Source organism: Choristoneura fumiferana, chromosome 20, assembly GCF_025370935.1.
Source record: "Choristoneura fumiferana chromosome 20, NRCan_CFum_1, whole genome shotgun sequence".
NCBI classification, from domain to species: domain Eukaryota; kingdom Metazoa; phylum Arthropoda; class Insecta; order Lepidoptera; family Tortricidae; genus Choristoneura; species Choristoneura fumiferana.
This window is the reverse complement of record NC_133491.1, coordinates 10,781,439-10,796,623: the sequence shown is the minus strand read 5'-3', so window position 1 is coordinate 10,796,623 and position 15,185 is coordinate 10,781,439. Positions and strand designations below refer to the sequence as shown.

The window sequence follows — 15,185 nt, the reverse complement described above, 5'->3', positions numbered from 1 at the left end:
TCTAGTAGTAGTTAGAAGGCTACCAAAAACGACAACCTTTGGCCCTGGCAACATATAACTGCCGAACGCTGCGGACCGATGAAAGGATACTGGAACTGGAGGAAGAATTGAGCAGGTTACGATGGGGAATCATAGGGTTATCAGAAGTCCGTAGAGAGGGGGAGGACACGATAACTCTTAAGTCCGGTAACTTGCTCTATTTCCGGGAGGGCGAACACCAGTCCCAGGGAGGTGTCGGGTTTATCGTCCACAGGTCCCTCGTGAACAACGTGGTGAAGATCGATAGTGTGTCGAACCGGGTAGCATGCCTTGTACTCAGAATGACCCAACGATATTCGTTGAAGGTCATACAGGTATACGCTCCGACCTCGACGCACTCCGACGATGAGGTGGAGGCTATGTATGAGGATATTTCCAGAGCCATGCATAGCTCCAAAACTCACTTTACGGTTGTTATGGGGGACTTTAACGCAAAGCTGGGCAAACGAGACGGTGAAGAACTGAGAGTGGGGAAATTTGGAGTGGGGCGTAGGAATCACCGGGGCCACCTACTGGCCGGTTTTATGGAGAAGGAGGGACTCTATATGATGAACTCCTTCTTCAGGAAACGTGAGCATAGGAAGTGGACCTGGATGAGCCCTGATGGTGTTACGAGGAATGAGATAGATTTTATCATGTCGACGAAAAAGCACATATTCAATGATGTCTCCGTGATCAGTGCGTTTAAAACCGGGAGTGATCACCGTATGGTACGAGGCTCATTGAATATCCAGTTCAAGCTTGAAAGGTCTCGACTGATGAAATCTACGCTCCGCCCAGAACCTGCTCAGCTCCAAAACCCCGAGAGCTTTCAGCTCGAACTTCAAAATCGTTTCGAATGCCTAGGTAGCGAGGTGGACGATTACAACGACGGGTTTGTGGAAGCTGTCCATATGGTCGGGTCTAAGTTCTTCAAGACCCGCCGTACTAGAACCAAAAGGCTTTCGGATTCCACCCTTAGGCTCATGGAGGTGAGGCGTGAGATGATTTTGCAGTCTTCTGGTGACGCTTCTCGTTATCGGCAGCTCAACAGACAGATCTCAAAGTCTCTGAAGCGCGATGTACGCCGATTTAATACTACCAGTATTGAAGAGGCTATTGAGCGTAACAGGGGCTCTAAGGTGTTTACCAGGGATCTGTCTGTTGGTCAAAGCCAGTTGATGAAGCTCAAGACCGACGACGGCAGAATCGTTTCATCCAAACCTGAGCTGTTGGAGGAAGTTGAGAGGTTTTATGGACAGCTATACACGACAACCCGAACACCTGTCGAAAATCTAGCTAAAGACCCGAGGGCTAGATTAACCCGACACTATACCGAAGACATCCCGGACGTCAGCCTGTACGAGATTAGTATGGCCCTCAAGCAGCTTAAGAATGGCAAAGCCCCGGGTGACGACGGAATTACAGCCGAACTCCTGAAGGCGGGTGGTAGACCAGTCCTTAAGGGCCTTCAGACGCTGTTTAGTTCCGTCCTTCACCAAGGGAGAACGCCGAAAGCATGGAACAGAAGTGTGGTGGTGCTCTTCTTCAAAAAAGGTGATAACACCTTGCTGAAGAACTATAGACCCATCTCACTTCTGAGCCATGTTTACAAGCTATTTTCCAGGGTCATCACAAACCGTCTCACACGCAGGCTTGACGACTTCCAGCCTCCCGAACAAGCCGGCTTCCGAAAAGGCTATAGTACCGTAGACCACATACATGCGCTGCGGCAGGTTATACAGAAGACTGAAGAGTATAACCTCCCCCTTTGCCTAGCATTTGTGGACTACGAGAAAGCCTTCGATTCGATCGAGACTTGGGCTGTGCTGCAGGCTCTCCAGCGGTGCCAAGTTGACTATCGGTATATCGAAGTGTTGAAGTGTCTGTACGAAAACGCCACTATGTCCGTCCGATTACAGGATCAGAGCACGAAGCCTATTCCTCTGCAGCGGGGAGTCAGACAAGGAGATGTGATCTCTCCGAAACTGTTCACCGCTGCATTGGAGGATGCTTTTAAGGTTTTGGACTGGAAAGGACGAGGCATCAACATTAATGGCGAGTACTTCACTCATCTTCGATTCGCCGACGACATTGTAGTCATGGCTGAGACCATGGAGGACCTCGGTGCTATGCTCGCTGACCTCAGTAGAGTTTCCGACCGAGTTGGCCTGAAAATGAACATGGACAAGACGAAAGTCATGTCTAATGTCCATGTTGTACCAACTCCCGTAATAGTCGGAGACTCTGCGCTCGAAGTTGTTGACGACTATGTATACCTGGGACAAACGGTCCAGTTAGGTAGGTCCAACTTTGAGAAAGAGATCACTCGTCGAATCCGACTCGGCTGGGCAGCGTTCGGGAAGCTTCGTAGTGTCTTTTCGTCCAAATTACCGCAGTGTTTGAAGTCAAAAGTCTTTGACCAGTGTGTGTTGCCAGTGATGACATACGGATCTGAGACGTGGGCGCTAACGATGGGCCTCATGAGAAAACTCAAAGTCACTCAGAGGGCTATGGAGAGGGCTATGCTCGGGGTTTCTCTGCGGGATAGAATTAGAAATGATGATATCCGCAGTAGAACTAAGGTTACCGACATAGCCCGAAGAATTGCGAAACTAAAGTGGCAGTGGGCGGGGCACATTGCTCGCAGGACGGATGGCCGATGGGGCCAGAAGGTTCTCGAATGGCGTCCGCGGACCGGGAGACGAGCTGTCGGTAGGCCTCCAACAAGATGGAGCGACGACTTGGTTAAGATCGCGGGATCGCGGTGGATGCGGAAAGCACAAGACCGGTCTGAGTGGAGAGCCTTGGGGGAGGCCTATGTCCAGCAGTGGACGTCTTTCGGCTGACATGATGATGATGAATTAGAAGTTTCCATCAAACGCTACCCAGTGTTGAACACCGCAGACCAAAGTATCCAATGTTAAAAATAGACCTGATAGAGAAACTTATGATACCTTAAGCTCTTCAATCCTCCTGTTCAGCTGCACTTTGTTGTGTGGCTGCGGCGCACTGTCGCCTGGTTCACAGATCTCTAGCAGACTCTCGCGCAGTGCTGCCACCTCTCGGCGCAAGCGGCGAGCGCCGCCGCGCCTGCTCGCCGCCGCTCGCAGCGCCGACCATCGCGCTGATACCGCTGTTGGGAATGCAGCTTCATTTTAAATGTGTTGGTTGGTACTTTATAGGTCTTTTAGGGTAAAAAAGGGATCGTTTTGATGACTCCAATCCAATCGTATTCATTCAAGCAGGATTTTACGGACAATTCTGTTGATTAGTTGCATATACGTTAGGTAAGGGTGTGGGTGGGCCACATCGCTCGTAGGTCCTTGAGGTGTCCACCACGAACCGGAAGACGAAGAGCTGGTAGGCCTCTCACTAGGTGAGGTGACGATGTTGAGAGATTTGCAATCGGTGGTTGCAAGTGGCGAGTTGTCGTTCATAGTGGTATTCTAAGGGGAGGCCTTTATTCAACAGTGGACGTCTATTGGCTGATGATGAAGAGCATCTTATGTATGCGAAATTTTTATAGTTTCAGAGAGAAGAATTGCCCAATACATAAGCAGTGTTGAAAACATCATGAATCAACTAATGCTACTTACAAGTGTTTCAAAACAAAGCATATCTACTTCCTTTCCCAGACAACTGGAACATTTTAGTAGGTATCCTATTCTTTACTTCATCTTATCATTATTGGCGAAACCGAAAGAAATAGTACCTACCTAAATCACGAGAGCGACAGAGATGCCAGTAACCGAAATATTCAAGTAGGTATACCAAAACACAAGCTATCTCGTTGAAACTATATAGCAAAGAGTAAATCGACTAAAACGGTTCCCACATGACATCCATCAAACCATTACGTTTGGCACATTAGCCTACTGCATAACTGTGCGCGGTGCACCAGGACCAGGTCACTGCATGTCTGCATGATGAGTTTCCAGTAATCTCATTCAAGCAATAACAACGCGTAACGGGACCAAAGGTTCGTGACATCATTGTGTAAAAATAACGCTTGCCTACATTCGGAAAGTGAGTTTCATTTTTACGCGTCTGTACTAATAGTTAACTGTTTATCATAAATAAAAGTGAGGTTTATAAAAATACTATTAATTAATGATACTTACCTTCTAAAAGAGACTAATGCTAGAATAAACAACCAACAATAAGACATTAATCGCCTACTTATTCCGAAACCCAAACAAACACGGCGTTCAGTCTATTTCTGACACAGTAAAATTAGAACGGTGAAAATAAAAGGCACACGGAAGCTACCGATGATGACATACAAACTATTATTTTTTTGTAACATTTCATTTTTCCTTTAGACACCTGTCGCATTACATCACCCTTTCCTTTAGAAGTGATGTCATAGCAAAATGTTAGCTCAAAGCTATGGATATGTGAAAGTCCATTGATATGGGAATGAGGTTTTGCTTTCCTAACCAACTAAACAGGGAACTATATAATCGAGGAACTAGATTCTTAGATAAAATATGAAAGATTAAGATATAGGAGCAACTTATTATCATAAATTTCCTAAGTATCTAAAACAAACACGTTATTTTATTACCAGATTACAAATCCATTCGGTATCTCTTTTTAAAATGTTAAACATTCATGTAGTAGTTAGTAATCTCATAAATAACTGGCATGTCCGGCAACCAAAAAAAAAAAGACTTCTATTTAAGAGTACCTAGTTCATTTAATTATAAATAAACAAAATATCAAACATGGCGTATATTTAGCCACTACAGTACATCCACGTTATTTGCAAAGCCGATAGCAATTTCATTAAGAGCTAGTCGTTTCCGAACGACTCTGCGTCCGTTATGTCTAAATCTGATCGCAATAACTTCCTTCATTAAGGTGATTTTCCACCGGCGAGGCGAGACGAGACGAGGCGAGACGAGAATTGAAATTTGTATGGCGGCGCCCGCGGCGGCCCACGAAAGCTCGCGGCGGGCGCGCTAGAATGCATACAAATTTCAATTCTCGTCTCGCCTCGTCTCGTCTCGCATCGCCGGTGGAAAATCGCCATTACAGCTGTTGCTGGTGAACTACCGGTTTTCTCACAAGCGACTAATCGACTACAGTCTTATGCGACATTAAGTATTCAGTTTTACGAGAATGTTTAGTTTGCTAGAGAAATTAAAGATTTGCGAGTTCAGTGGTTGTTGGTTTTACTCTTTTACTTGTACATAAGTTTTTCATTAAGTAATCGGTGGTTCTGCTTTCCTATCTGAGCTTAAACTCTGTGTGTTTTCATGATCCATTTCAATTATGATTTGTAAACCAATGAGGGCTATCGCGTATGAATTCGCCGCTAGAGGCGCTAGTGCAGCGTGAGGTCTCCGAAATGTAAAATCTCATAGTTTTTGGGTGAGCTACGCGGGTTTATTTACAATTAGAATAATTTTGTGAATATTTTACATTACCTGAAATTAATTATGGCAATTATGCATTACGGGGCAATGAATATCTGTGTTTTGAGACAGTTTTGTCTTTCGGAAACTTTTGTCCTCCCTTTTTTTCCGAACAAAACGGGACTACGCAACACGCAACACCGTGGTTGCTGTATTGTGTGTGTGTGTTTGTGTGGTGGTTGGTGTATTAAATATGATTTTAATCTAAACTTTGTTTTCTCGCCCGTAATAACAGACTTTGAAAGCCACACTTTTAAAAACCTCACGCAACAGTGGCGCCATCTAGAAAGACGAAAAACGATAGCCCCCATTACCTGTGTCACAAACTTCTGCGAATCTCATTCTTGCTTGATTGAAGACAAAAAATGTTAAGCTACTTTATTTATGGTCAGCAAGATTGTTTTAGGAATACCGACATTTGGTTTCTCGTTTGTTTCGTGTAAGTGTTGCCAATTTCTTGCATTATTTTTGTACAGAAACGCAGTCTGGGACTGTAAATCAGAAGAATAGATAGGGCATAACGCCGCGCTCAGCGGAGTGTGCACGATCCGAAATAGCGCCCTAAATGTCATTGGGTCCATGAACTTGTCTGCTCCGCTGTTCGTTATAGTCTTAATTTACGTGTGTGTCGCAGTTAGAACTAGCCTAATGGTTAACAAACGTCTAGACTAACATCTTAACATGGTTTAATAACTGGATGGAAATACGAGCCCGGCTGTAGGTAATGAATGAGCGTGCTTATGATTTACCAACTTGAACTGCTTGTGTTCCGGAAACGATACCAATTTGCGTTTCACGGTAGCCATCCGTCAAATGCAAAGTCAAATTACTGCTTCCCCCTCAGCCCATATGCGAATTGGAACACAACCGTGCACTCGAAATATAAAACGTATTGATGGCACTCACTACACTAAAACTGAGCAGAAATAGTTCCTCCTTGCTCATGAAGTTACAAAACCGTTAAAGGGTAGAGCTTCGAAGCATTTCAACCACCGTATCCGAGTTAACTAAAATCTACGATACATCCATTTCAGAATTAACATCACTCGAAAACACTATTCAAAATTAGTAATATTCTGTGTATTATTGTAAAACTGTAGCTCAAACAGTTGGCTAAATTAGTAAGAACTGTAAAACTCTACATCATGCTGCAGTTTTCTACTTCTATTTGTATTCCAATTCGACACAATTTTTCAAAACTTTCGAATGATGTGATATCAAATATCGACTATCCCTATTGCCAAAAGGACACACCGATGGTGGAGTAGCAAGATAATTTATGGGGTTCATGGACTTAAATATTCTTCTTGCAACCGAAAGTCGCATCTGGTGATATGTTCTGAGCCTTACCCTCATCATCTCATTACATAACTAAATTATGTCGTCTGTGCAAAGGCGAATGTCAAAGATACAAATAAAAACAAACTAATATAACAGAATCTTACTTAAGAACATAAGGGGGTTGGTAAAAAAGGCTGTAAATTTTTGTGAAAATGTTAGAACTGTATCGCACCTACCAGCGAAATGAGCAGGGAAAAATTCGAACTGTACCTAAACAGACAGTGATTCTAGTACCAGTTGAAAATTCAATCTCCAAAAAGCAGTTAGGTTGTTATAATAACAGTGCTGTCGGACTCCGTTATTTGTAAAATGCGCTGCCACAGGAACTAATAAATGGTTAGTTATTAAAGTCCTTGACGCGGCTTTCGAAAATAAAATATTCCGCGTCCATATGTGGAGAAACTGGTTACAACACGCGACAACTTCACATCCTCGGTGTGGGAGTGAAAGTAAACAAATTGTAAAACAACCATTAACATGTTTGAGTGTTTTTAGATTGTTTTATCCGATGTCACTGTAAATGAGGCGAAGGTGTTTCACGAGGAAAATAGAGCCTTGATAGCGCAATTATCAAACTGCTGAAGGGTCGATTATGAAGCGTGGCTTAGAAAATCAGAACAATGTTAAAGAAATGCGAGCCAAACTTTTTATTCTTCCTACTCCTGCTATACTTGTAGCTGCGCACTGCTCTCCCGTACTGGCTTTAGCCGCCATGAAAAACGTTGTTCGTTCGGCAATAGACTAGAGTTAACAGCTCATGTTACAACATCATCCCCATCATCATCAACATTTTTATTAGTACTATCTAAAGACACTGCGAATTCCCTGACCAGTGATTACCATTATTAGGATACGCTTTGATATAAATGATCAGTTTTTATTTTATTTTTAACATTTGTTTTATCTATTGCCACGCAGAACATCACTCACCGACGTAAATCATGACTCCAGAAACTCTAGCCCGGAACTTAGTCTTCGCAATTTGTCACAATATCTGACAGGATACTAGTTGTTGCAATCCATTACGGAACTGTCAACTGACTGCGCGGGAGTCGACGAGGCGGCAAGGTCGAAACTGCACTATTTGCACCACTAACCACAGCAACTTGAGCGCTGATATATTTATTTATATAACCTCTAAAGCGACGTTGTACGGTCCAAATTAGACTATTGTTCTCCTTATAGAGCAAAATGAAATTTTGTAGCATCAAACGCTTTACATCTAAATTTATTTACTTATTGAAAATACAGTTAGGCATAAATAACATACAGCGCGTTCTGAAGGTGAGAATTACATTAATGTTAGTTGAACAATTACCATTTACTAGTAAATGGGTCAAAGTAAAATGTGCTTTACAATTTGATAGAGTTTAGAGTCTGTATGATTGCAATGCAGCGCTACGAATTCAAGGTGACCTCGGTATGACGAATTTGTCTGCAGACTTCTTTGTCTTGTATACGTCCTAGAAACGTAGATATGCAATTTAATGAAAATGTATAAGAATATTGTTTGAACAGTATTATTCTAAATCATAAATGTATGTATGTACATGGCCTAGCTTCAGTCGTGGTCACGAAGTGCCTCACCATTCAATCATCCATGAGTGATTCTATGCATCTAATCTAATACCTTTAAACGATTTATATATATATAATCAGAATCTCGGAAACGACTCCAACGATTTCGATGAAATTTGGTATGTGGGGGTTTTCGGAGATGACAAATCGATCTAGCTTGGTCTTATCTCTGGGAAAACGCTATTATAATCGAGTTTTAGCCCGAGCTAAGCTCGGTCACCCAGGTACTGTACCTAATATAATATCTCCATTAAAAAAAACAGCTACGATATGGGATGTTATATACTTATTAGGTTTGGTAAGTTATAATATAACATCGAATTATAAGGCAGGCATATTAGGCAATATAAGTAGCGTTTACTTATTAAATTTAGCTCTCAAATTAAAAATGCCAGTCATGTCATAGCCGCACTTTGTGCAAAGTTTTCCATTATTTGGATAAAAACTGCAATATAAACATTGTTCTCAATTCTCATTGCACACTTGTACTGTTCTAAACGTCAAATTCTGCAGGCTCAGTTGAGTCATTGCGTTTAAAAACAAGTATATAATTAATCGCGATTCTCTATATTTAGTACTCAAAGGTTATCAAATGCAGGTCAAGATATTGACCTAGAATGGCGAATACGTTGATTAAATACCAATAATTGGCTTCATGTTGTAACTAGTCACTCTAGTCAGCCTTGTTAGCGATGACTTACAGAACATTGAAGAAAAAACGTAAGATGTTTTTGGAGTAGGGCTTCAATTGCAGGTATTAGAAGTAAATTATACATTTATCATCATCATAGCCATCTTAGACCTTCCTCAATGAGTGCCATTGCGCCCTATCCTCGGCTCGACGTATCCAGCTTCTACCAGCAGCTTGTCGCAGATCGTCGTTCTTGTCTTGGCCAGCGGGAGTCCTACACTACATTTCCACTAAAGAACTTGTTTACTCCGCCGATTTAATTGTACAATGTAATAAAAATAATATAAATAACATGTATCGAGTTCTTAAAGCTCTGTTCTATTGGCAAACTCGTACCTGCTCTGGTATCTACAACTGTTAAAAAGCTTCTGTAATGGAAGCAAGTTCCTACTTATATCTTGACGATCTACTTCGCCAGCTTATCAAAATTTAAAACGTCATTTATACCATGCTCCATAATTCACTACGCATTCTTATCTTTAATCATTGCAATAACAGTTCTTCGAATTATCATTCTCTTAAACAATAAAACCGGAACAGAGGACGTGAATGAAATAATAAATTACGCAACGGATAGAATCACGTAACTGCATTTGAAACAATCAGTGTAAAATGAGTGTATAATGAAAACCAATTAATATACTGTAAATGCGAAAGATTTGTAATTTTATATTGATTATTACCAATATTAGATAGGCGAATGAAAATAATAACACAGTTAGTACAAGAGTAATAGTTAAAGAAAGAAATTTAGATTGATAAATTGACAATACTTGATAGGTGTGTGTCAGTAGCGTTAACACAGGGACCATTTATGACGATTGTTCTATACCCATTCTTTATATGATAATAGATAATGATGATTAATGAACAGATACATAGAACAACTTCTGAGGTAGCAAAAAGCAAACAACACGTTACCGGATGTCAATACAAATCATAATGGATGCATTTTGATTCTTATCGGACAATAGACAATATACTTTGTAATTAAGAACTCAGGCTAAAGAGACTGTCAAAATGTATTTTCTCACAGCGTAGCTGTAAATTAGAAGTTATAAAACATTCGTTAGGACGGCAGCAGTAGAAATAATCTACACAGATTATCACTATTTATTACAGAGGGATGGTTCAAAACTTTTATGCAATAGGGATGGTTCAGATGCTTGAATCTCTACACCCGTACTAGTGTCTTGATGATTTCTTTTCACTTCTCATCATGCTCGTAAAGTTCCTTGCAATTAGTGTAGTAATCAGAATAGTAAAACTCATTCATAGAACACATTTCACATAGTGAAATGACGTGGTTTATGTAAGTACATCCAGAAAATAGATCTTGACAGACGCACGCACGGACGGACAAACAGACAGACGGACAACAAAGTGATCAATTTTTAACAACTGAGTTAGGAAACTCTAAAGAATTTAAGAAAAAAAATGTTTTTGTGTTGATTTTACTATCTTGACTGACAATCCGTTTTAAATTTCAAATTTATTCATCGAATCGTTTCTTTCCAGCCAGCAAACAAAGAAACAATCTAGTAAATCAGAGTAAATCTCCATTCTGTTTATGACTGCTAACTTTTTGCCACCAGTTGCGTAAGAGCAAGCTGCAAATGTTGCAACAACGTCTGCGGGAGATAATGATCGAACGGTGGCTGTGTTGCCAGTTTTAAAAACTGCGCCGGATTGACCTACTGGCTTACTGCAACGCTAATTTTGGATCTAATGTTGATGTGACGGAACGAGATTTACTGTTCTATGTATGTATTATCTTGTATAACATCGTATCTAGATCGTATCATAACATGTGTTCACAAGTAGGTGTATTTTGTGCATGTTAGTTTTTAGCTGTGAACTGTTTTGTATGGTGCATGATTCAATAAATGTATTGAGCGTTTCATCGCCAACAAACTGGTAACAGTTTGGCGATACCAAAATTTAGTGTATTAGCATGTGCCGTTTGATTAAATAAATAAAAAAAAAATGTGTGTAATTTGCCGTGGTTCGACAGTTCAGCGTATATTTCAAATTATTGTGTAACATAACGCTTAGTATATGTAAACATTAAAACGAACGTGGGTTGTGTATAATAAAGTTGGTCGGACAAATAAGGAATGGCGTCTTTAGTTAGGTATTTGAAGGATTTTAGTTCAGAATAGTTGCTAACTTCCTGTAGCTGCAGTCATACCAGCATTTGCCATGTAGGGATAGGCATTTCCGTTACTAGACATGCAACTTAATCTCAAAAAAGCCACCGAACGTGAACTTAGGATATTTTCTACAAAAATGTTCACGATAATCTATTTTAAAGCTCGAATGACTGCAAATGAGTTTCTGTCAATTTTCTTGCGGCGCATTCTTCTTGGTAATGATGGTCTTTCTGAAAGCGCTGGCGGTATAAAATACTGTCATGAGAGCCCTTTGCGGCTTACTTGCAGAAAAAAAGTTTTGATTTTGAGTAACAGAAATGCGGTTGGACTTTTTTTTATATAATAGACGAAGAAGAGGTGACACTCGCCTGCTCTGATTGAATATCACTGCTACCTATGGACACTAGGTAGCAGTGATACTAGGTAGAATTATGAGTTTGTTGCTGGCCCTTTGCGAAAAGAGTAGGTAGCTCAGTTTTTGCAAATACCTAAATTGTATCCGGAAATGTGGACGCTGCAAACTAATTCTAAAGCTTGGCTGCGTTACCACCAGAGATGAACGAGGATGTGTTACGAGGAATGTGTTTCTCATAGAACCAATGTAAATGCTTCATTTAACTATCCTCGCACATCTCTAGTGGAAACAGCTGAGCGAAGCGAGGGCAGGTAAATGAAGCTACTATTGGTTCATGAATAACACATTCTCGCACAACGTTCGTCAAAAATTCGTCAAGAATCGATCTGTGGTGTGGTGGTCTGCCAACAGAAGGGTATTACGAATTGAAGGTACAGTACCCGCACACAAAATTATAAATGCATCTATCTATCTATAGCAGCCCTTGTTGCGTCCGTCATCGAACGTAGGCCTCCTCTTTACGTTTCCACGTCTGTCTGTCCCCTGCCACCTTCATCCAGTTAATGCCGACTTGCTGCCGGATGTCATCCGTCCATCTCATAGGAGGTCTTCCTCTACCGCGGGTGTTGGCACGTGGTCTCCACTCCAGAATTCTTCGCACCCAGCGGCAGTGATCCATTCTGGCTATGTGTCCTGCCCATCTCCACTTCCGGCGCTCAAACTCCTCCACCACATCTACGACTTTCGTCTTTTGCCTGATCCACTCCTTTTTTTTCCGATGCATCAGAGTTACGCCAAGCATTAGCCTCTCCATTGCCCTCTGTGCAACCCGAAGTTTCTAAATGCATACAAGATGTAAATGATATCATTAGAACCACTGCTGGGGAAAACAGTGTCAGGCTGATAGGCGTGGGAGGCCGTGGGCGGACGGCCTAGGTCAAGAACAACGTTGGTCTATCTATGAGAAAATTGCACATGCAACCAGTTTTTGCTTAGCTTAAGTCCGGTAGCTGTTCTGCTACCGTTGGAAATAATTTCGAATTGGATTGAAGACAGTTCAAGAGACGTGAGGCGTAGGTTTATGTTTGTTTTCAGAACTATCTCTTGAAGAAATATTGGTTCCATTACTTCCATTTGAAACATGTTTCTGACAAAAGGTATTATGAGCAAAAGTGGCAGAGTAGGTATATTATTTTTATGATTTGCATCAACTTAATAAAATAAATAGAAATAGTTCGCCTTTGTATGCACACGCATTTCATATTTTTTAAATTGTTTCTTTGTTTATACTCTTTATTGTAAAAAAGGAAAAACAAAAATGTTACAGAAAAAAATAAAGTGTTAAGTACAAAGGCGGACTTATCCCTGAAGGGATCTCTGCCAGTCAACCTTCGAGTGGTAGAGAAGAGCAATCAAAAAACAAGGTTCGGCAAATAGAGCAAAACATTAAGCAATTTTATTTTGTATAATAATTAATACCAGTAATAATGACTATGGACCTTTAAGACAATCATCTTGTACTTTGTACCAACTATCTTTGTCCCATCACTTTTGCATCGAAATAGCAGTTTTATGGTTTCCTCATAATACGAGTAATCCTGACTTTCTTAACCACTTATATAGTAGGTTTACGAAATTATATAAGTAGTCAAGGTGACTACAAACTGTCTATGTATACCTCCGGTTAAATAATGACATCATTTTCAAACGTGCGACGCAAGGGTATGAACAAGTTCATACTTGAATTATTTAATACGAAATCTTGACTCAGAAATTATTCGAATTCGGCGCTAATTAACATTTATTCGTATTAGAAATTTTCGAAACGAATCACAGAGTGGAATTTGAAATGAGAGTCAGATATCGTAGTCTTCAAGTATCGCACATGTGTAGGTAAGTTTTAATCGGCTTATCTTTAGTAAACACGCAAATTGAACCCTGGCCTTCGTTATGTACTTATTACAAATCGTTAACAGGAAGTTGCTGTAGTTATAATTATTTCGATAGAAGCATATACGATTAACACCTATTTGAAACACTTGTTAACTTACCGATTTCGTCAGTGTTGCCAGCCGTCGGAGCGACCGATAGACTCATTTTGATATCACAACACTATCGCTCGATCACTTATTGTTACTCCATCACTCCACTTTCAGATCAGTTTACATGACACTATCAAAGCTATGGAAATCTGGATTCACGGTGTATTAAAATTTGTTAAAATCGCCTTGGAAAGCACACCTAAGAAAACAATTACTTAAAAATTTGCCACATTTATCATTTATTAGTTTCTCACTAATTCTAATGTTAGCCAGAGTCAGAGATATTGTTATTGCCACATTTCGCTCAGCGTAACATTGTTCAACTGTTACGAAAAGACAAGATACTATTTAAATTCATATTCGGATCATCCCAAATCGTGTACTAATACCAGAAATATTCTGCCAACTCTCACGCCCCTCGTTCAAGCCAACCTCAATCTACAAACTTATTTGACTTCCCATCATTGGTCTCTGTCTTCGACGAACGCAAAATTATAACGTATCATCTTATGAACCAATTTGGCCAACGTGCACATATAAAGTTGTTCAGCTACCAACCTATCATTATGGAATGATGCAATTTGAGAAAAAGGCGTTTCGCTCACAATTGTGGCAAAGATCTCTCCGTAATTGAATTAATGATCGTTATCTAAGACGAGTAAGATATTCTGAACTGTTGCGTCATGAAGATGAGAGGTAGAACCTTATACGCTCTCATGATTTGTCATCCCAATTGTTTGTAGCCAAATAGTTCTTGGACACGATAGGTCTAAATATTGTGGCCACAGAACCATATGGGGATTAGTAAAATTTCTTGAACGTGACTTCATATCAACGACTTTCGGCATATGAAACTTTCTAGGCAGGTTCCTCGAAACAATAATACTAAAAAACACGTTCAGAAATGTTATGTTGCTATCGGTTGTTTTCGCGTATCGTATTTTTAATATAAAAAACCACAATCAAAATAAAACGTTTTTAGTTCATCTATTCCACCATTACGTTTTGAACAAGGGCCGTAACGTAACTGTGTCGGCATTCGAAGCACTTTATCAATTATCTTTTTGCATGCCACACTTTTTTAGAAAGTAGAAACCTTATTAACCTTCATCTAATTCAAATCACATTTGAAGAAAACATACTTCGATTCGAACCTAAAAGAATGTTGAAACTTTCATTGTTTGTTACAAATAATATGATTGAAAAATGTCATCAAAGAACAGACATAAACAGAACCTCGATAGAAAACCATACATCACAAAAGATTTTTATATTTTAATAACAGCTATTATAGCAAATTAAAAGAAATCTACAGAAAAAAGGGTTGCAAGTCTAGGTGTAACTAGCGGTACAGATGAACTAGATTAGCCGGTCTGATAAACCGTTAGCGGCTCACAAGCCTTATTAATTATGGCTCATAAACAACTTGAAAAAAGGCATACAATGGCCAAGGGGACAATAGGATAAATGAAGCGATGAATAATTACTAGTAATTATTGTCAGAGACCATTAGTACTATGAGAGAAAAAAACATGATCTATGTCAGGCGGATCAAAATTAAACAAAGTGTACAAACCTTTTGTT

General features: G+C 40.2%; 1 protein-coding gene across 1 annotated transcript in view; it reads right to left on the bottom strand.

Moving 5' to 3' along the window:
• klar (klarsicht) overlaps positions 1–15,185 on the bottom strand; it is a 413,798-nt gene that overhangs the window by 6,888 nt on the left and 391,725 nt on the right. The window contains exon 20 of the mRNA XM_074103166.1: positions 2,976–3,154. Within this exon, the coding sequence (XP_073959267.1) occupies positions 2,976–3,154 (179 nt within the window). The remainder of the gene's footprint in view (positions 1–2,975; positions 3,155–15,185) is intronic.